The following is a 22,698-nucleotide window of genomic DNA, read 5'->3' as shown; positions in this document are numbered from 1 at the left end:
AAGGTGGGAAGGTTTGGATTTATTTCAAATCACAGAGACTTTCCACACATTGTAATTTAAAGTGTGATGTATTGAAACTCAGATTCTGATTTTAGGTCACTACACTTGCTTTGGTTTTCCATGTGTTTGATGTTAATTTAATTTGGCATCTCCCAGTTGCTGCAAATTTAATCTAAGTCTACTATCACTTCATCAATGCTGAAGTTAGGTCACACTTCAGAGTTTTATACTCTTGGATAAGCACTGTCACAGTATTTGACAAAAAAATATAATAAAAAATGCCCCCATCAAAGCATCCCCAGCTGTGCTGAATCTCATCTCAACGCATATGGTACTTGACCCCAAAGCATTGTTACTTCAGAACACTCTGTGCAGTGGGCCCCCTAATTTTTGAGACTCTGTTCATGGCGGTTCCCCCATTCTAATAGCTCCAGAGATCTCAAGAATCTCATATCATACTTTCAGTGCCTTCTGTATTAAAGCAGTGAATCTTGATTTTAGGATCCTCCTAAATGTGCATGTTTCTTTCAATGCTTCTGAAGCGCAAGCAGCATATGATCTGAACATGTTAACAGAATGTCAAATGTAGCATTATCCATGATACTGACATATGTTGCAATTCTAGATATCCTCACCCAAGTCAGAATCAAAATGGTTGAACTTTCTAAATACCAGCTTACTCTTCTAAACTGCTTGTTCAAAATTGTTGTTGAGTATGTAAAGACTGTGCTGTCTTTACATTTTACTTTGAAACATAATATTGTTTTTGCCCATGCCTTTTAACATCGTTACAAGATTTTACAGAGAAGGAGAGACAGATGTGATGAACGTGCAGATACCAGGGAAGTAGTTTCCTTAGCAACAGTAACCAGCTCCAAGCTTTTATAACTTACCCTTGCCCTACTCATGTACTTTTTATTTTTCTCCTGCAATTCTGAAATGTGGGCTCTAGACGCCAACGATGAATTTAATCCAAATGCTCTCTACTATGCAGAGCACAGCTAAAGAAAAAATTACATGTGGGTTCCTCCCATCACTAGCATTAACATAAGTTACTAAGTGTGATTCAAATCAGCTTTGAAGCATCTTGTGTTCAAGTAGATCAGGCAAGCTGTTTTGCTGAGATAAATAAGCTTCAGCTCTGACCCCTTGCATTGTTCTGTAACACATCCATCACCCTCTTCCAATGCCTAATTAGGTGTTTAAACAGCAAGGTGAGGGGGAAAAAAAGGACAACTCTAAGCTTTCTGGGCTAACAAGGAAAAATAAAGCAGTAATATCTTACTACTTTGCATTTTTCTTCCAAAATTTCCAAATAGTCTATGAAAGGTCTTATGCTTAAAAGGTATCATAATAATTTTAGAAGTTAGGAAATAGAAGTATAGAAAGATTTAATGTCCTTGCAAAAGACACTGAATTGATGGTGGACAGAAATAGATGACACATCATTTAGCTCTCTTCCAGCTGTACATCTTAGTTGGTGAAAATCTCTGGCTTCCTAATGCAGCCCCTGTCACAAAAGTTCTTCAATACAGTGTGTTAGAGAAAGTAACAAACATTTCCTTAATTTATGCTTATATAAATACAACTAAGAGAAAAAAAAGAGCTTTTATATATAATTGTAGGAGTCTGTCTCTTTTTGTGATGTAATGACAATAACGGCATAGTAAAGTAGGGCTGTGCTCTTTGTTTGAATTTTATGGAGATATATTCCTCCCCAGTTTTTTTTCCCCTGACAGTCAGAATTATTGTTTTGCCTGTGCTGGCATGCTATAAATATTAGATCAATCTTATAGGCTATAACTGAGATAGCTTTCTAGCCGTCATCAAGAGTGACAAATATGTTGGCAGGATTTCCTTGACAGGCACTGGCAGAGCTAAATGCTTTTGCAGACAACCAGAAGTACCAGACAATTCTTTCAGCTGAGGCACCGAGGCAGCGCAAAGATGGCATTGCCCACTCTGTATGATGGCCACTCTCTTGGCCTGTCCTTACCTGAAGGTCTCTGGAGCTGGAAAGCCAGACTCCAGAGTCAGACAGAAACATAATTTACTGGACTTACATCTCTTTCTGTGTAGTAAACAACTATGACTTCGCTGCTGCAAACTGAACCAAACAAGTTCAGACCATACACATTTTTGAAATCAAAATTGATTCAAGTGTATCAACTTCTACTTTGTGATTCTTGAAGAAATTTCTATGAATGTTCTTCTCCCATATGGAAAATATTGCCTCAATTAATTCCTCAAGTGTTTTGACCAGTTTGCAAATGAAATCTGGAGGACTAAAGAAGATTAAATATTTTCTGTCCAACAGAGTTCAATCATCAATATACCTAGGCTTCTTTGTCTTCCACCAACACTGCTATAATAATTTTGGCTGGAGATAACTTACTAATGAGTGAATAAGTTGGCTCTGTACTTTTACTTCTGCCTAAGTTGTCAAGGCTGAAGGAGAAACACCTTTGCCATTTTGATAGGGCATAACCTTATCAAACCTTGGTGCTTTTTGGGCCTCCATGGGAAGTCTTCTCACTAGGTAGTATTTTAAAAATATCATGTAAATAGATACTTTAGGTGCTTTATAAAATGCCTTCTAGAATTTCCATGTTAGAACTGCAATGTGTAACTAGTAAGATGGACTTGCTGGAGGAACTTCTGTTAGTTGTTAAACTAAGTAATGATTCTTTGCAGTTAGATTATATATATATATATATATATATATATATAAAACTAGCTGATTTCCTACACATAAACCTAAAGAAAAGGTTCCTTTACAAACATATTTATAATCCAATATTTTTGCATATTGCTTAAATTAGAAACAGTGAGCTAAAAGTGGATCCAGTCAAGGTATCCTATGAATCTGAAAACTGAGTTTACATATAGAAAAGCCTAATTCCATCTCAATCACCAAAGTCCTACCTGTGAGTATGGTCAGACAAGAATTTTTCTATGAGATATTCAGGATTATTGAAGCATTCCCTGGGAATGAAGCATTTGCAGCAAAGAGCTGTCATTAGAATAGGAAATCCATATTTAATTCAAGGCTTAGGGCATTGTTGCAAGATGTCTGTTGATTTTCATCTTTCGTCAACAGTCAAAATACATTTTTTTTCCAAATAAGCTTCTGCATTACTGCACTGATGCAAGCTTAACAGCTGCATAATTATTTTTTTGTTTTGTTTTATTTTATTTCATTATATATATTATACACAAACATTATACTGTGCTGTGCTAAGTTATAGTAAGAATTTCTCATAGATTTTGGTCTTTTTTTGACAAAATCAATGACTGATAACCAAGTATATGTTTCAGCCTCTCTGGACCCTTACAAAAGACACAAGAAAATGGAACTAGGACTGAAGGAAATGGAATTAGAACATGAGGAAATTAAATTCATAGGGGAATTCAGATTGGACACTAAAAAAGGTTCTTTGCCCTGAGACTGGTTGGTCACTGGAACATACTTGTTCCAGAGTTCAAGGAGGGTCTGGACAACTCTTCGTCATATGGTTTAGTTTTAGGTAGTTTTGTGAGGAGCAGGGAGTTGGACTCAATGACCTTTATGGGTCTCTTCCTACTGACAGTATTCTATGACTCTGTGAAAAATAATGTTGTTCATATTGCTTTAGTTTTGAATGTTTCACATGCAACCTCGAGCAAAAGGTATATATTTTAAAATAAAAATGATTCCTTAGGACAGTAAGTAGGAGGTGGTATGCCCTTTCGAGGCTAATTAATAAATCCCAGGGGATACAAACATTTCACAGACAGGAAAATCAGTATGAAACCGCTGTTCTTTCTACTGAAAATAGATGCAGTGTCATACCATTATACTAAAAGATTATATGAAAAGATTGTTTTCAGATTTACAGATGAGACTACCCTCTTTCCCAGATGTACATCATATTGGGAAAGAAATTGCTGAAGAAAATAAGCGGATTGCAAGACAGTTCTACATAAAACAGATTTTTCTTGAGTATTATCTCTTATTCTGCACATATTTTTATCCTGAACAAAAGGAAGTCAAAGGAAGAAAAAAGAAAAGGTATTAAGTGAGGTATGAGAGCTTAGAAACCAAGAATTACAAAAGTTCATCTCCTCTAACAGTGTGATTAAAGTAAGAAGGAATCAGTACAACATAAAGTGCTAATTTCTGCAAGATACTGATTTTTTCTTTAAAAATTGAAAACTTCACTATTTGATAAGATAATCACATATGTATACTGTGAAGGATAGTGATACAATCTCATGCAAAGTGGTACAATGCTGAAATAATTGAATAAATTATGTCACTCAGAATTATTTTTCATTAATATACTGAATTTCAGTGTTTAAAGGGTGTCAGTGGTGAAAGGGGAAACCCCTGTGTGAGATTCCTTACTCAGCATTGACAATAAACCTTTCCTGAAACATCTTCCTTGGTTTTTTTTTTTATTCAGTCCTGAGGTTTTCAAATAACTCGTCCATCCCAGGGATATATGCTGGACATTACAATCTGGTTTACTGGTGTGGTAAATAACCTGAAGTTGATAAATGACTAACACATAGGTATGCCCGTGGACCAGGAGCTACTCTCCAGTCCAGCTCCACCCACTCATTTTTGATGGAGGGCCCCATTACCACAGACCTGCCAACACAGCTTTTCACTACTGCTCTCAAACCCATCTCAATAAAATGTGGGGTTAGTTAGCAGGTTAGGCAGGTTAGAGAAGCTGTCACCAGAGCCAGATTAAAGAGCACTTGTGTAGGAGCTTTGCCATCAGATTTCAGCGGTGATGAATCCTGTGGCAGGTGGCACTGAGCTGTGAAGGGCAGGCCAGAGTACTGCTTGCCCTCGCTGTTCTCACAGCACTCATCTGTCTTCATCCTCACTGTCCCCATAATTTTAGTAAGTACCTGAGCTTGTAGATCTGAAATGGTCGATCTTCACCAACATAACACATCATCTCCTTGTGTCCTCTTTCAGGCACAGTATAAGATGAACAAATGTTGCATTTGGATCTGTTCTAGAGAGTGCAAAAATCTATAGCTTTTGGTCTTCAGAAGGACATTCATGTTCACCTTTTCCTATACTCATTGGGAAAGGCTGAGACTTAGAAATCAACTGTACTTGATTGTACAGCTTACAGTTTACAGTTGATTGTACAGGGAATGATTAAAAGACACCATGAATTAAGTTGGTAAAGTTTTATACTGATATTTTGCACCTGAAATTAACTGATCTTCCCCCTCTCTTTCACTTTTTCTCGTTTCCTCTTTCACTTGTTCCTATACAGCTCGCCATAAATTATTTTCCTCTTTCCATGAAATATATTTCTGCAGAGCAAGATGTATATAACATTAAAGAGCAATTGAGAGATTAACAGGAGCACAGCCCTTTGGAAAACTGGGAAGCCATTCCTCACCTCCCTTCGGAGAATACAATGGACCATGACAATAACAAAGCCTTGTAATGAATCAAATACTGCAAAAAGTATCTGAAATAATATTGATCTTTTGTCTGTCATGGCCAGAACTGCAGACATCCAAGTCAGTGCTAGAAGTGGCAACACCACACAGGAACTCCAAAGGGATGCCCTATTAAAAAAAAAAAGAGAAAAGCAGAATTGTAATATTGAAAAAAAATATTAATAACTCACTATTAACATAAAACATATTTAAGGATATCACTTTATCAATTTAACTTGAAAATCATAGACAAGAATGTAACAGTTGTACTTTATGTTCTAAAGAATATCCTGTATTCAATTAAGAAACACATTTGCAATTTTTTTAAAAGTATTTTAATGTGCTTAGCACTTTATACAGTGTTAGCAAACACAGTTGTCATCATCAAACTATTGTCTCACATGCACTGTATAAGATTTGTAACAAGAAGATGTAAATGATCAGGACTAACATGGCATTACTGGCGGTGGTGGCTGACAAAGCTGTTGTTGAAACTACTCCACACTTGGCACATTTGAGCGTCAAACCGCTATGAGGCTCACTCATCTGACTGCAAACAAACAGAACACCCACAAAAAGAACAAAATATTGAATTGTCACCAAAAAACGTTGCTACTGAAATTTAGCTTTTAAATATGACGTCATGCAGAAAAAGTAAGTAGACTTATTCAAGATGAATGTTCTATATTGTTGCAAAACTGTATTCTGTACTTTACATTATTGTTAGCTTTACATGTTAATGCTATGGGGCTTAAATTCATGCAAACTCTATTTCTTCCATTTAATCTAAAAAAAGCCCCAAACATGATCAAAAAACTGCTCAGTACACTGAAGTAAACATAAGCACGTGCTAGGATAGACACACAAAGTGAAATCCCTCTATTCAGACCTGATGAAAGACTGCTGCAGCTTGAGAAAGAGCACAGGTTACTTGAAAGAGGAGTGTGAAGTATGGACCATTACAGACCCTTAATAGGGAAAGAAACCCACAAAGTTTATTCAAGCATCAAATCATTATGTGCATACAGTATAGTCAGATTTGTACAAGTGACCTGCATGGCCCACTAATATCTGGAATGGTTTTATTAGTGTCATATGAAGGTCTGAATACAGGGCTTGAAACGTATGGAATCTGATGAAATAAATATCAGTTGGTACTAAAAAAAGGGTGACCTCTTTTGTCTTTTAATAAAACACAGTACACAAGCATTAAGCTCAAAGCATTTTGTATAGACAATTGTACCTCTGCACCTGTCAGAAGAGTTAACGGACAAAACCTGGAATTTAAGTTTGCCATACAGCATGCATTCAGCTTCTTGAATCAGCTAGATAAATATTTTTCCTATTCCTTCTCTTTCTGCTATCAGAACCGGGACCAACCATTGCAGAATAAGATGTGACATAGCTGACAAGAAGGATGCTTTACCTATTCCCAGCTGGAAAGTGGTCAACATGGTGAAGATAAGTAACATTTTGGGTTTTTTCCCAGTTATCTCAACCAACAGAACTCTTTGCTACTGCCAAACCCATCACTCACAAAACTTTGAAAATACTGTCCAAAACAACATTGAACTCCAGTGTCTTCCACTTTGATAAACCAAATGATGATTTTCCATTAAAAAGTGCAAGTATATTTCCCATAAAAAGGCAGTTCCTTCCATAAGAAAACAGTGAGAACCAAGACCTTTTATAAGATGATTTTGGGGTGAGAAAATAAATCAGTGAATCTACATCAGTTGGCACCAATTAAAAATGTAAATTAAAGAATGAACTATAAAAATACCTTAGGTAAGTATAAAATAAGCTTGTGAAAATACTTTCTGTCTTTGCCTGGCAGTGCTTCAGCATTATTAGACTGGATTATTCTCTTTACCTCTACAAAACTGCTCTGGATCTTCCAAATAATAATAATAGAACTTAATGTGTGTATAAGCCAAGTATAAATTTTCAGCCTGGGCATTTGCATATGCATCCTCTTTTTTCAGGAAAAGGATTAGGTCATGATTGAGATCCATCAATATATTTTTTCCCACTTGTTGATTCTCCATATGCTTATTAAGGTGTTAAAAAGCATATGGAAGTAGTATATTTTGCCTCATTCACTTATTTTAAATCCTAGGGCTGAACTTTTGACTGAACTTTTGACAAATACAAATTTAGTGTTTGCCAGGAAGAATAAAGTTGCCTTCCTGAGCGTGGCTGGCAAAAGATACTTGAGGAATGAGTGACAATCACCTTTCTAGAGGAGATCAAATGCTGAACCAATTTCTATGCCCGAAAGAATGACTCAAGAGATTTCATCTGCCAAGCAGCATCAAGGGATGCTGTTGCTAAGGCATCTCATAATATCACACAAGTTAAGATTGTTTCTCATTAGGGTATCTATATCTTTCCCCAAAATAGCTGGGTTATTTCTAACAGAACAGTCTCTGATTCTTTATCCATTTATTTTAAAATTAAATATTTCTTTACTAAGTTGCAAATTAGAAAGCAAGTTATTTGTTTCATCAAGAAAATAAAGTATAAGCAAATAGATTTCTATAGCCTACAAGTGATTAGCTGGGAAAAAAACCCCAAACAGTTAAATCTAAGTTTGAATATACCTACAAAATGGAGAAAGCCAAATCTGTGGTTATTCCAGCTCCTTATATGATGAATTGGAGCACATGTGAATTTGAATTGGTGATTACTAAGTCATTACTACTTCTGCAATAATTTGTGTAGTTTTAGAATATCCTAGATTTCACTAGTATTTGATTACAGAGTTCAGAATGTTGATGGAGAAATGTAGACAAAAGTAAGGTCATGAAATTAATACTTTCTGATGAAAAAAGATGAAAACAGAATAAATAGAATTATAGGGTTTGGTACATGTTTATCAAAATGATGGTGGAAGAACTGAAAACCAAAAAGACTTGATTGAATTAATATGAAAAGCAAATCACACCAGCTAAAGTATTTATTATAAATGTACTCATTAAACTTATTAGGAATGCTACTGTTAGTTACATGGTAAAATAATTAAAAGTGAATCTGCAACAAATTTGCTCATAGCAGTAATACACAGAAAAATGATGATACCATCATTTATCATTGTTAGAAATGCAGATATAGGTGGAGTTAAACTACAACCTGGCCCAAAATGAAATACTAGAAAATATAACTGAAAAAAATCATTATTGAAAGTTTAAATACACTTTCATAAGCATTAGGAAGGTGATGATGCAGTCATGAAATACTTTTCTTCAATATCCAATGAATATAAGTTCGCTGCTGCAGTACTTCATCGTCACCCACTGTAGAACAGTTTCTAATACCACCACTATCCTAATATCTTCTTCTCATGATAATAAACAGAATTTTAATGTAAATGCAAGGAAATAATCAATCAATAAGACCCATTCACTTGTGTTTTTTTAACTCTTAAACAATGGGTATTTTTTTACTTTGATGTTCTTTTATACTAGTTTAGAAAATACAGGTATGTAGATGTTATGTGGATGTAAGAACAAAGGAAAATTCTTAATGTAGTCAAACCAGCAGAGTAACACTGACCTAAGTAAGGGATATATTGCTGTAAAATGCATTTAACACAATTAACACAAATTAATAACATTTCTTGGCATAGCAATTAAATTTGACATCGAGACAAAAATAATCAGTTCCTTCAGTACACACAGGTCATAAAACTGTTATTCTAACTGCAACAGTTACACATATAATCATCTTGTGAAACCTCTGCTCAGATTTGTTAAATCCTCATTCTTATCAACTTAATACTGTTGTACTTGTGTTTTATTATATTTAGTTTGTTTAGTTGCATTCCCTCGGGATAATGCAACAGCAGCTTTTGAGATTAATGCAGTATGTTAGAAACATTGTTACATTCATATAAAAGTCCACAGCACAATCAAAAGCATTTTTGGTGAATATCTGTAATTGAAAATTGGTGATAAAATTTTAATTTGTTTTAAAATAGCCCAGTTGTTGCTTACCCCGCTCTGTGTTTGAGTTTTTTATCTAGGATTCCATCTCTGGAAACAAGTTTATTAAATACCAAAATGCCAATCACCATGTTGACCTGTCAAACAGAAAATAAAGAGTTGATCCTTCAGTGCCTAAAAGAAAATATTGTATCCTGGCTGTATTGTATTACAGGCCTGCAAAATGCCTCCTCTTACATTTCTGAGCAGTCTTTCAAAAACTGTGTAGCAATGTCCCTGAACACATACATCAAAAGGCTGCATTCTCAAAAAGGTGACATATACACACACCTGCAACAGGCTTGCTTTGGGACTTTGAGTTATGCCTGGTATCAAGCTATATATGTGTACATATCTGATGGCCAGAAGCTTGAGTAATGTAACTTTAATATTTTGTCAGTTTTAATTGCAACAATAGATATCCTATTCCAGGAAAACCACTGCAATTTGAGTTCTTTGAACAGGGAAGAGCTAGTCAGAGCATAGTTCCTTTGTAAACATTTATGGCCCATGAGTATGTTCCCACTTATGCAGAACCAGCCTGTGGTTTTCAATATCTTCCTGCACATAAATCACTGTCTATATCATTCACCACAATGTCTGTCAGTTTTGAGCCCTGTTTGGCTGTAATTTTCTATTTTTGTTGACCAGATGAATTCCTGGGATGTCTTTTTATCTCCATTAAAGTAAATGATCATGATTACTTTACATGATTACAACCCATGATCACATACATGGGTTGAAGATACAATCTAAAAAAAAATTTAAGTGTTTCAGCTGTTGGACTTTGGCACTTAGGCACTTAATGCACATATTAATGGCATTTAATGGACAATTTGATGCCTGCTATTATCCATTTACATTATTGAACTGAACTCTATTAACCTGTCTCTGCATGGCCCTGCAAATAGGTAGTACCAATTTTTGAATCTATTAAAGGAATGTTCCTTTTTTATTTATTAAAGATATTTTTCCTTTCAAACTAGTTTTTCAAGATCTATGCCAAAACACCTAATTTTTGCTAGTTTGTCCTGCCAATTCTTTTTCAACTTTATTTTCAGCATTAACATTTTTCAGCTGATGTTATATAATTCTTTGGCTTCATACACTTAGGCTTAAGTGGCTGCATGGAATAGCTCCTTTCCACAGCTACCAGCTAATGGCAGGGCAAACTGCAACAGTGAACTTCCAACATCTCTGAACAAAGACTTGCCAATTAAACAGAGAACATACAGTTACTTCCATGTGAAAATTATAACTGGCTTTTTGTAAACATCCTTGGCTCCTCTACCATGACAAGCACTGTGAGTTGTACAAAAGGATCCTGGCTTGACTCCAGGCAATGATGAGACAAACTCTATGGGAGTAGTAAACATCCATTTCAGGAAAATTCACGTAGATGAATAACTATAACTTTGATGACTAATAAGACTGATTCTCTTTTACAAGAGAAAACCAGAAATAACTAGTGCTGATAGAGCTATCACAGTATAAAATTTCTGGAGTGGAAAGAGGAATTAGATTCACAATCTGTAAGGGAAAAATGCTAAATAAATTGTTGTGAAAAATCCATATAGACTGCAGAGCAGATGTCTGATAGCTGATGGCACAGGTAGGATGTAATTCATCTTACCCTAAAGCAGACATATGAAATACTTCTGATGGTTTGATCTCTAAAAGTATCTATTTTTCTTCACTGACAATGAAATATGGCTGGGATATCTAAGTTAAATGCAGAAATCTACACCGACGACAGCTACAATTAGGTAGAAATGAATCCTACACCTAAATGCATGTCCAGAGATGTGGAAGATTAATACACAAACGAGTAACATTTCCCAGCTATGACAATTTTTTCTTTGCTTTCAAAAGGAGTAGCCATGGAGAACTTGCTGGCAGGTTCCACTCCTTCTGCTGCTTTTGCTGGCACAGCAATCCACTGCCAAGCAGCACTCTATCAAGACTGTCAGTGAGTTTCACAAGGCAGTGACAATTGCGTAGATGCTGCTGATAATAACTCAGTGATGCCTGTAACAAGTTTTCTGTGCTGCTAATCAGTACCTCATTCTTTCACAGCTTACCGTGTAAACATGGAGAGATAATTGGTATAAAGTAGTGATATAATCAAATGAATCACGCATTCAAAATACTGAAGGTATGTTAAACAACAGTGATCTCAGTATTTACAGCAAAATGTAGTGTGGCTTTATAGCTAAGCTTTTATAGTGAAAGTAGCACTTTCTATCATTTCATACAAAAATACTGGGAATTATATGAATGTTTACCAAGACAACAGCAGCTGCAGGTCCAACGAAAGCATAAAGTAGCCCTCCTTCCAGAGACAGCCAGCAGCTGGAAAGAACATTAGAGAAGAACTAACACAAATTAAAAATAAGTATAACACATTGTCAAGAAAGCATTAATAAATACTACAGCATATTTTTCTGATATAAGAGATTCATCTGCACACACACAAAAAAAATTGCTTTGCTGATATGATGAAGTAGAGACCTGAAAGATATTTCCATTACCAGTGGTCAACATTTCAAAAGCTTTAATGTGACTTATACATAAATGGCCAAAATGTATAAAGAGCACAGTAGAAAGTAAGTTTGCAAATATTTAATTTCCTCTAGCTATGTATGATGAGTTAACTGAACAGGCCTTACCAAGTAGGTATCTAGAAATATTTCTAGTTTACCATATCTGATAGCTGTATACTTAAAAGTGATGAAATGGTCAAGTACCTGAAATAGAGAACTTTAGAAAAAACCAGATGTCTACATATTCTATCATTTAATGATTGCTATTAGAACTACACCTTAAAGAGAGTATTTCCATTAGATAAAAATAATATATGATATATGATCTATTCTGTATTCTCTCTAATATTTTGCAAACAATTTAAATGTATATTTTAAAGCATCTGAAAACTGTATTTTCTGGAGACCTCCTAATCTCAGAGTTTGTCATTCTGCATCAGGGCTTTCACTGAAAACCATCAGATTTCCAAACACAGAGCACTTACAGAATCAAATTCTAAATATTTGATATACTATGATGTAAAGCTTTTCACATCTGCAAAAGAACAGGAGCTTCACACACTGAAGTAAATGCAGCTGTGCTATTTTCCCAGTGATTACACATTCAAAGAACAGCATGTTTATTTGAATGCGTGATCACACCTACATATAAGGAAACTCCAGTATATACATTCAAATAATTTACTTGGATTTCATACCCAGAAACATTCACATCAGAATCACACATATCTTCTTTATTTTCCAGTAATGCTTTTGTACTTTTCAAAACCAAGTGAAATAAATGCAAGCACATCATAACATTATTGGTCTGCTAGGGATGGTATTCTCACTGCAAAAAATAAAAGCGTTTTCCATTGCAATGAACCCATGTGAAAACTGTAACATGAACGCCAAGGCACCAGTGTGCTAAATTCTGGAATGATAAATGGATGCAAATAGTTCCTATCTGCTTCACAGTTAAAAAGGTAGTACATGCCAAGCTATTTTACATCCTACCTCAAAAACCACCTACAATACTAATATTCAATTTTTTTTTTGCAATGTCAAATAAAAATGCTTTCACAATTTTCTGCAGTTTTTCCTACTATTTTGTCAGAAGCTAGGTTATTATTGTTAGTCTGGGAACACAGACTTCTGAAAGGTGGAAATGCTTTCATAGTACACTTCCTTACCATTATGAATTTCTAAACTTAGTGAAGATGGCCACTTTGATTAATTAGGACTTGTAATTTAAATTTTCATGTTTTGGGAGACAGAAGCAGCAATTTATAAAAGTATTGTATTCAAATTCATAAAAGTATTGTATTCATAAAAGATGTATTGTAGTTTGAACATAAATTCAGTTACCTGTGCTGAAAAAAGGTTCAAGAACAGTTTTTTCTAAAGAAAAAATAAAAACCAGTTTCTGCCGCAAAATTCTGTGAGACCAAGAAAATTTTGTCCCTCTCTTTTCCATGTTACCAAGCAAAATGGCTGTTCAAAAAAGCAATTTCCACTTAGAGGCAGCACTGGAAAAAAATGCAGAGGTTGTCCTTTTTTCACTTAACTTTTTTTTTACACAATCTCAATTTTCAACAGTCTGGATTTTCACCAGTGTGTAACATCATTATTGCAATATATTCAGTATTTTCTAGTTGATGACTGAAATTAAATTTTCCTCCATCTTCTTCTGTTGAAGACTGTCTGCAGATAGCTTTTCAGATGCCTTCCTATACCACAGAGCAATTCTTGTTGATTTTTTATTATTTCTTCTTTCTCTTCTTTCTTTGCTCTGATATGGTTTTTTTCTGTGTTTTATAGTTGTTTTTATTTTGTTCTCCTGTTCTGTCTTCCTTCTCCCTGATGTGCACATAGCAGAAAGCCATATAAATTGATTAGTGTTAAGAGCAGCCACCAGTGGCTTTATGGGACCATGTTACATGGTCATAAAATTCTGCTGAGTGATGAAGCATCTGTACACTTCATCCTGTGTCCTGTACATTTTGTGAGATGTTTGATACTCTCCAGGATGTTGTATTACTACTATTGGTTCCTTCTATAAGAAAGCATGGCAAGAGTATGACTATGACAGAATTTTAATTTTTACGGATGCAATAAATTTCTGGAATTTATCTTCACTGTATGTTAACATGAGGAGTTCACACAGGTATATTAAGTTTTAGTAGTGGTGCTTTCATAGCTCTGATTGTCTGAAAAGAGATAGCAAGAACATTTATTTGAGAAATGGCTGGAAAAAGCTATTGTCTCTTCCAGATAACTTGAAATATCTAAAAACTTATCTCTGTAGGTTTTTTCATTATTTTTAGGAGACCACTTCAGCTTTTGTATCTCTATTACTACAAGTGTCTGGGTGAAATATTTTTACTATGTAGTTTTAAAAATACAGAAACCGATTAATATTAATAATAGGACTAATAATTAGAACTCAGAAGAAAGGCAGAAATTAGAGACTGATGATCACAGAAATGGCTCTAGTGTGAACAATTCAAGCACTCTCATCATACATATACCTTACAGAACTGATAGGTGGTGCAAAGATTCTTGGACCTTCTCCTTTTCTATGAATTTCTACATGTGTGGGACTATGGAACTGGAATAAATTCCTCGATTTTCACTTTTAATGTTCTGCATTTAAAAGCTTCATTTTCAAAATGAGCATCTTAAAGAGCATGAATAGTTTACAACAGGGGGTGTTTCTGATAGCAGCATGTGGGTAATTGACTGCAGCCAATTAGGCAAGCAGGAAAAATATAGTGTAAGCAATTAAAAAACTTACACAAATGCTTTAGTTATGGTAGGAGAAGCAGAACAGGAGCTCTGTTTTTACACTGCTCAACAGTTGTCATGAGACACAATTCTTTCTGCCTTCTTTCTTGCTGCCTTCTGGAGTGGGACAGCACATCAGCTGGTGATGGAGGAGGAATCTCCATTCCTTGTCTTCACTGTTTTCCTTATGTAATTCTGATGTCAAATGCCAAGAAAATATATTTGCAAATAAGATGAGAAAGCTGAATTACGGTTCTATTTGTCCCTTGTACGCCTCCATTTGTTCTTTTCTCCCATAGTACCATGTCAGCTGGATTTGGATCCTGGGAGAAGAGCCATTACATGTACAGAGACCTGCTCTTTTTTACTTTCCAGGTTACTCTTAATGAATGTTTTTTGCTTTGTCGGAATATTTCAGAATATCCTCTTTTAAAAATGCATTCAGCCCAGGAAGGAATCAGGACACAGTGCTAACTAAAGCAAGTACTCACACATGAATGATTTTAGAAGAGCAAATGTAATGGGATTAATCCTGCAAGGGACAAAGCTATATCCCCAGTTTGGGTCTGGATACCCTTATTTTGTGATTTGTAATTCTCACTGCCTAAATGCTTTTCCAGGTGTAGTCCAAGGACTAAATAATAAAAAAAGCCAGCAAGATGAGTCCATGGTTAAAAAAGAATTTAGAGGAGTAAGTTGACACTCAAAAGGGGGCTAAGACCACTGTTGCATTTTCCAGGTCTAAGTGCAATTAAGCATTTCAGTTACACAAGACATTCCTCACTAAAAAACTCAAGATGCATGTTGTCACAGTTTGTAACTACAGAGCTTAATGGTTGGAGCTGGAACTCAGGAGGAGATTTGGTTTTGTATTCTTACCCACCCAGAGCTGGAGCGCCAAGTTGGTGAGACATACAGGGAAGGGAGGGGGAATCCTGATCTCACTCAGTGATGATGCTAAGGAGAATAATTAAATATTCATTGAAGTGAGGACTTGACCTAACTCATCCACATCTCTGATGAATGCCCTCATTACCAGTCTACAGAGTCATATTTCCTCTTTCTGTCCAGATTGCATACTCAGTTTCTTAGGCAACGTGAGGAGAGCTCCAAACAGGCTGACCAAAGGAAGCACACTCTTGCATACATAATGGTGATTGGAGTGCTCCACTGGCAGGAAGAAGGCTCAGCTCCTTCATCAGAACGAAGGGCAGACTCTCTGAGGAGTTAAATTTCCAAGGTGCTAAATACACACTGGAACCAGCCAGGTGGTTAAACAGGAACTGTATTAGTTGAATGTAAGTGAAGCACACAAATTTCTTCCTGTCTCTCTAATACAGCACAGTCCAGGAAATGGTGTCCAGGAGAGAGGGGATGGATGGGAGAACTGTTTTGAGATGTTTGAAGGGCTTTGGCTCCAAGCTGCTCAGGGGCATTAAAGTTGAGGTACCTGCTTGCTGTGCAGAAACCTGGGTGCCAAAGAGACTCTTGCCAGTACAGCTTTGGACATGTTTAAAGGTTGGCAGAGGACTACCCATAACATTTAACGTTCTCTTTTATAAATCTATATAAATGTTAGGTTTCTAAGTGGACCTAATGCTTAGTATTTCTTAAAAGATTGCTATTTCAAAATCCCAAACAAAATCTAGGATTCCTGGTGCTTTGCTGAGCTCAGTCCAAGACAGTCATGCTGTTTTCTCTTTGTTCTTTTGTGGATCACTCAGCTACTCTCAGGGCAATTCCATGTGTGAATGGATACCTGTAGAGCCTTCAGAACGTGCTATGCAGTTCCTGATGGGTATGACAATCTTGATAATTAAAAACATAGTTTATCATTTCAGATTGACTTACTAGTGAGCCGTTCCATATCCTTTTGTCTTGGTAAAGCCTATTGATATTGCAACCACTAATGCTGGCAGTCCTGAAAAAAACCAAAACAGTAATAATCAGCAGATGCTGAGTAAAATATTGCTGTTCTGCCTGGACAAAAAAATGACAGGGCAAGCTAATGCAAAATGGACAATTTTACATGGAATGAATTATTTAATGAAGCACATTCCTATTGTAGGATTTGTTTTTCTGAAGCACTGGCAGGGAGGAGGACACTGTTTTCTGCCCACGGTGTGCTGCTTTGATGTAGCTAAATTACTGGTACGTTTGACAGGTCTTAACTAGAAAGAGGTTTCATGAATATTCATAGAATGTTTCTTCCTTGTTTTATTTTGATTTCTTGATATTACACTACTTTGCTGAAAATCTCCTAAAATTTTGTTAAAACGTACTTAGAAAAGGATGCCACAGTATACCCCAGCATACCTCGAGCTTGAGATATAGTGGAAAGGCTTCTAACCTAGTTTTCCTTTTAGCAACATGCTGTCTACTATCTTTTAGTTTTACTCAAGAAAATTATGGTATTCTTGACATTTCCACTGTATTAAATGTTTCATTCCAACGACTCTTAAGAAATTAATTTTACTGACTTACCCCATCCAAGGCACAGGAAACGCTTCCTTATGAGCCGTGTCCTAATTTTTCCAGTAACAGCCATATATGACTGCCACGCTTCTGTCAAAACCCAACAGAATGAAGCTAAGAAGAAGAAGTGTAAAAATGCGGTGGTTGTGGTGCAGATGCCCTGCAGGGAGCAAAGAGAAGCTCATGCTGAATACTTAGGGACACTCATTTCTGTTTTCAATTCAAAGAGTTGTCATATTCTATCATCTTGACCTTTATCCTTAGCATCAACTCTCCCTTTCCTCCCTTCATGATGTGGTGACCACAAAGAGCAAGAGAAAGAAAGAGAAATGTTGATGGGGATTAGGCAGAAGAGGTTCTGACTTGTTTTCCCAAACACTGAGTGTTCTCAGCAGGGACAAAAACACAAAATAAATCATGCCAGCAGATTTTTCTCCACACATTTACTTTGACCAGGGACCATCATAAAGCCATTTTGGTAAGCCAGTTACAAAATTACTGATTATAAAATCGCACTGCACTGAACAGAGAAAATGTGGGGATATAAATGCTCCTAATTACCCGTTATATTTTATTCCCCTCCATGAAAAAAGACCCTGATTATAAAATTTAAATTTGAATTTTTTACTTTTTATTTAAATTTTACAGAATGTTAACATCTTGGAATATACTGCCTCAGATATTTTTAGGCAGGTTTAAATATAATAACCTTAACAATTGCCCTGGATATTGTTTTTATGGGTATCAGTCATTTGTCATCTGAAAAGTATTTTCAGCACATTCAATTGGCTTTCTTTTGTCACTGTAGCCCTTAATTAAACTTGACATTATAGCTTACGTAAATGAGCTTCTTGGCATAAATGATGATCTGTGCTCCACTGTGTTGCTTAAAATGCCAGTAGCAGGCTATAAAATGCAGTCTGCATAGTACCCCAGGACCAAGACCACACCAGTAATGTTGCGAATATCATTATAGTACCATTTAAAGCATCAAAATTATGTTAAGATTACAGGAAAAAAATAGCTGACACCCCCAACATCAATGTGGTAAATTCACGAAAAAATGAAAGATGTAGATATTACTTTATGATTATTTCTTTATGCATCATACACATCTAATAGCTACCTTATGCTTAGCCTTGTATTAAGGCTAGTCAAGAGTTTTTACTAAAATCCCAGTGGAGCAAATTATTTAGGGAGAGAATATGCTTGCATATATTGCTGATTCAAGGCTGACAGGAAGGATACGACATTTATGACACCCATGTATTACACCATCCATGCTTTTTAGTTAATTTTAAATTCTTAATTACTTCCCAATATGTTTTGGGTTGAATTTTCTGTGGTGTTAATTTTTCCAGATTCTTATCTGAAATCAGTTGTGCTGGTTAATTCCAAAGTTATCTTAAATAAATAGATGATACCAGCTGACATTAGCATTAGCTGACATCGATCTCTGAACTTTCCAGAATTTATGCACTTGAAGAGTCAAAATGTAATGCTTTCCTCCTTTGAATTTACAGATACAAAAAACACCTTGTCTTCAAACCCCAGGTCAAATTGTCAATTTAAATATAGAGGAAAGGGGTTCTGTAGAATTATATGAAAAAGAACTGTTGTTAATTAAAATAAACCCAACCAAGTAATGTAAACTGGAATAAAACTCCAGATCCTGAAAAGGCACTAGGTATTCCATCCTAGGCTTTGCCATTAATTCTTATGTTTAGATGTCTCTAAGGTATAGGGATTCATAAAATCTATCCAGTTAAAGCCTGACTTATAGCAGTATTTCCTGTATATGAAAATAAAAACCCCAATCCCCCACTTATTTAAAATGAAAGTTCTGCAGTGGAACACATAGTAAATATAATAGAAAATTCATAAATGTCATTTCTTTAACTAGCTGGTTCATATGTTATGAATTTCTACTATGCAATTTTAATTTGCTTTCCTATTAATGTTCTTGCAAAAGGTACAGAGTTTTGTTGGAGAAAGAATTTGATGACAAAATTACTTTTGAGGAACACTATGAAATCTTTTATGGAGGAACAGCATAGATAAAAACACACCCTGATTAAAAAAAAAAAAAAAAAGTGAATATACTATTTCCCTTATAAATAATTGAAATACAAACAAATCCTGATCATTTTGGTGAAAACACTACCATCTCTTATGGTTGACTTGAATGCACACTGTCGGATTTATCCATAATTTATCCTCTATATTGAAAAAAAAGAGAACATGATAATCTGAGACAAATGTGGACACGGCCACTGTGGAAGAAAGAACTGTGATGAAAATGTTAATGATCATGTTGAGCAGAAAATGAGAAGACAGAAGCAAATTTTATGAGAAGAGATCTGTACTCTAGCTGGAATATATGACTGCTGATTATATCTAACTCTTCTGAGCAGCAGACAGGGGTCTTTAATGAACAACAATGGCAAGCCTCTATCACTGATATAACAGTGTATTTGCATCACATGCCATCAGAAAGATGCAAATCAGCCTCAAAACATCACCAAACAGCCTCTGTGGGATTGTGATGACAGGTTCATGGGCAGGCAGTGCTTGCAGTGAACTCAGCCTCCCTCCTTGCAAGAGAAGCAGTCCTGGCAAACAAACCTGACCCCTCCCAGGCACAGCCATGGGCTCAGCACAGGTGTCCAATACCCCACCGGAAATCTGGCTTTTATGTACTTCCTTATTCTTCCCCTTTGATAAATAAATAAGGAAACAATGCTGTTCTGTCTGGGAAAGCACTGTATCTGGGAAGCCAATTTCCAAATAGAAACAAAAATTCATTTTCACCCAAGGTTGTTATTAAATGAGCCACTGAATATGTCTGATTTTAGAAAGTATGTATTAGCTTTTTTTCCTTTCTCACCAGATTATGGACTGCTGCCAATCACTCCTTCCTCTCCTCCTCTTCCTTGGCCAAGGACCACCACCTCCCCTCACCTTCCTGCACATGCACCAGCATCACTCAAACCTTGTGGCCCATCACTCACAGAAAGCGGCAGTGTGTCAGTCTGCCTGCACCAAGAGATAGTGGTGCACATCTTCCCCATTGCTTTAGGAGGAGATATTTCTCATTTGCTTCTAATTCTAGTTTATCAAAACTCACTGAATTAATTACCTGTGCTGAGGACCTGCCAACCTGCAACAAAATTAATTTAACAGCCTAATTTATTCACTATTTCTTCACGCTTCAGAAATTAAGTAAACTTTTACTCTAACCTCCTCTTCCTCCCATTGCTCTTGTTCTTGACTCCTCATATTTACTTATAAGTGAGGGGAAGGTGTTTTCTGTCCTGAGAATGCATAGTTTCATGGACTTTAATTCAGTCTCAGGTATTAAGCTACCTGGAATATCAAAGTAAGACCATTCATCCCTTTTTAATAAACAATATACTATTGCAAGCAAGAACACACATCTGGCATCAAATTATCTCCTTCTCCCATATTTGTAAGACACCTGCTTCAAATGAGTGTACTGAAGAAAAGCTGAGAAATCTAAAAAACAGTGGAAATTCAAAGCTAGATGTTCAATTGATTAAAATTTTTTATATAATAATGATGAGTGAAGTAGAGAATATATCAATTTTTATGATCTGCAATGTAGGCCATAAATGTAACCTCAAAACAAGAATTTATCAACATTCTCTGAGCATCTGGCTCGTGTAGTTTGGGGTTTTTTAAAAGAAAAATGGTATTTTTTTAATAGAAAATTATGTGTTTGTTTTTGTTTGGTTTTTTTGTTTTTTTTTTTTTAATAGCAGTGTCTTCTGCTATAGATCTTCCACACAAAGGCAAAGAGGGTTAGGTAAGAACACCTGATTTGTGTTCTGGCCCTGAAACTGGTTCTTTTTCCTTCAACAAACTTGTTAACTGTCTCTGGATTCTGATAAACAATATAAAAATCAAAGCTATTTGAAGAAAAACATGAAAAATGAAATCTGTATTGGTGGTAACAAAATGAACAGGGCTAAAATCCAGATTATTTAATGAATCAGAAATAAGAAGTAGAAAACCATTTAAATAATAAAATTTCTTAGAGATTGGAATCTTGCCTTTGACTTATCTCTGCAGAGATAAGCCTAAGGAGATAAATTAAATGGATGCTATTCTTATGATGTTCTGCTCATGCACTGAGTTCACAAAGAGCACCTAAAGACCAGAATAATGAATAAATGAAACAAAGAACAAACAAAACAAAGATAATGCAACAGACACAGTAAAAAGCAGAAAAGTAATTCTATGACAAATCAACTCTCAAACAGTGTATCTTTCCCTTTTTTAAATCAAAAATGTAAATTCATAAAAGAAGATACTGCTTATTATTCTGAATTTCATTTTTTTTATTATCACCTATTTTTGAACTGATTTGGGCAGTACACTATCTTTGCCTCAGGAGTAGCTGACTGTCAGAATACAAGGATAGTGGATATTGGACAGATATTGTTGATTGCTAGATTAAATACTGACTTATAAAGAAAAGTGACATTAAAATAGTTGGACATTCAGAGACTGTGGGACAAAGAAGTAAGAACTTTCTTTTCAGGAGTGCTTTTCTGGAAGACAAACATCCTTTCAATGAGAAAAAATATACCAAGGGAGTCTGTCTCTTCAGTTGCAAACATATTTGAAATTCTTAGGATCTTAAAGGGTCTAAGAAATCATAGCTGAAGTCTTTCAGGTTTCTCTTCCAGGATTATTAATGTGGCTGACACTGTACAGCTTTGAAGATACCATTTAATAAAATCCAGTGTTCTTTTCTTTTGACATACTCCAGTGCTGCTAACACCACTTGTTCAAGCAAAGAACTCGGGAAATCGGATACTTGTTGGGAAGGTAGAATTAGAAAGAAATTATAAATATGACTCTTTAGCCAGAAAGGCTAAGGAAGAAATACAAATGAAAGCACGGTTTGAATAATTCAAAGAAACCGGTCTGGTATGCCAGAACACATTCTTTCCCATAATAAAACTAAGCTGAGACCCCTCTTCCCAGCCTTATAAGGAAAGGTCTGAAGGACCCTCAGATAACTAAAAATATGCAAAAGCAGCGATTTCTATAGGTCGCACACAAATGTTACTGTATTAGTATACTTAGAAAGATTAGTTAGTGAAAGAATAGAATATTCAATGTATAGGTTATATAAGTAATTGTAAAAGAGAGTTCTCTCTCTTAGCTCTCTTAGCGCTCTTGGCTCTCTTGTTTTTTCTTGTCTCTCTTACTACGTTCTCTTGCTGCTCTTTCCTGCTCTTTTTTATCCTTTTTTCCCCGGCTCTCTCACTTCTGTTCTGTTACCCTCTTTCTTAGCAATCTTAAGTCTTGAACTCATGTATTCATATTTTACCCCCTTTTGTATTGTTCTCTCTGAGCCTGCTTTGATCTCTTATCTGCTGACTCATAGCAGGCTCTCTCTCTCTCTCTCCCACGCCCTGAAATAAACTACTAACATCTAACTCGAC

The 22,698-nt window shown here is 35.6% G+C and overlaps 1 protein-coding gene across 1 annotated transcript in view; it reads right to left on the bottom strand.

The window, feature by feature from the left end:
- ADGRB3 (adhesion G protein-coupled receptor B3) overlaps positions 1-22,698 on the bottom strand; it is a 447,155-nt gene that overhangs the window by 26,907 nt on the left and 397,550 nt on the right. The window contains exons 19-24 of the mRNA XM_058835068.1: positions 17,231-17,381; positions 16,598-16,667; positions 11,723-11,789; positions 9,450-9,535; positions 5,906-6,004; positions 5,412-5,583 (exon numbers count right to left, since the gene is read on the bottom strand). Coding sequence (XP_058691051.1) covers positions 5,412-5,583; positions 5,906-6,004; positions 9,450-9,535; positions 11,723-11,789; positions 16,598-16,667; positions 17,231-17,381 — 645 coding nt within the window. The remainder of the gene's footprint in view (positions 1-5,411; positions 5,584-5,905; positions 6,005-9,449; positions 9,536-11,722; positions 11,790-16,597; positions 16,668-17,230; positions 17,382-22,698) is intronic.

Source organism: Poecile atricapillus, chromosome 3 (assembly GCF_030490865.1).
Source record: "Poecile atricapillus isolate bPoeAtr1 chromosome 3, bPoeAtr1.hap1, whole genome shotgun sequence".
NCBI classification, from domain to species: Eukaryota; Metazoa; Chordata; class Aves; order Passeriformes; family Paridae; genus Poecile; species Poecile atricapillus.
The sequence above is the reverse complement of the archived record's forward strand: the minus strand, read 5'-3'. Positions and strand labels throughout refer to the sequence as shown.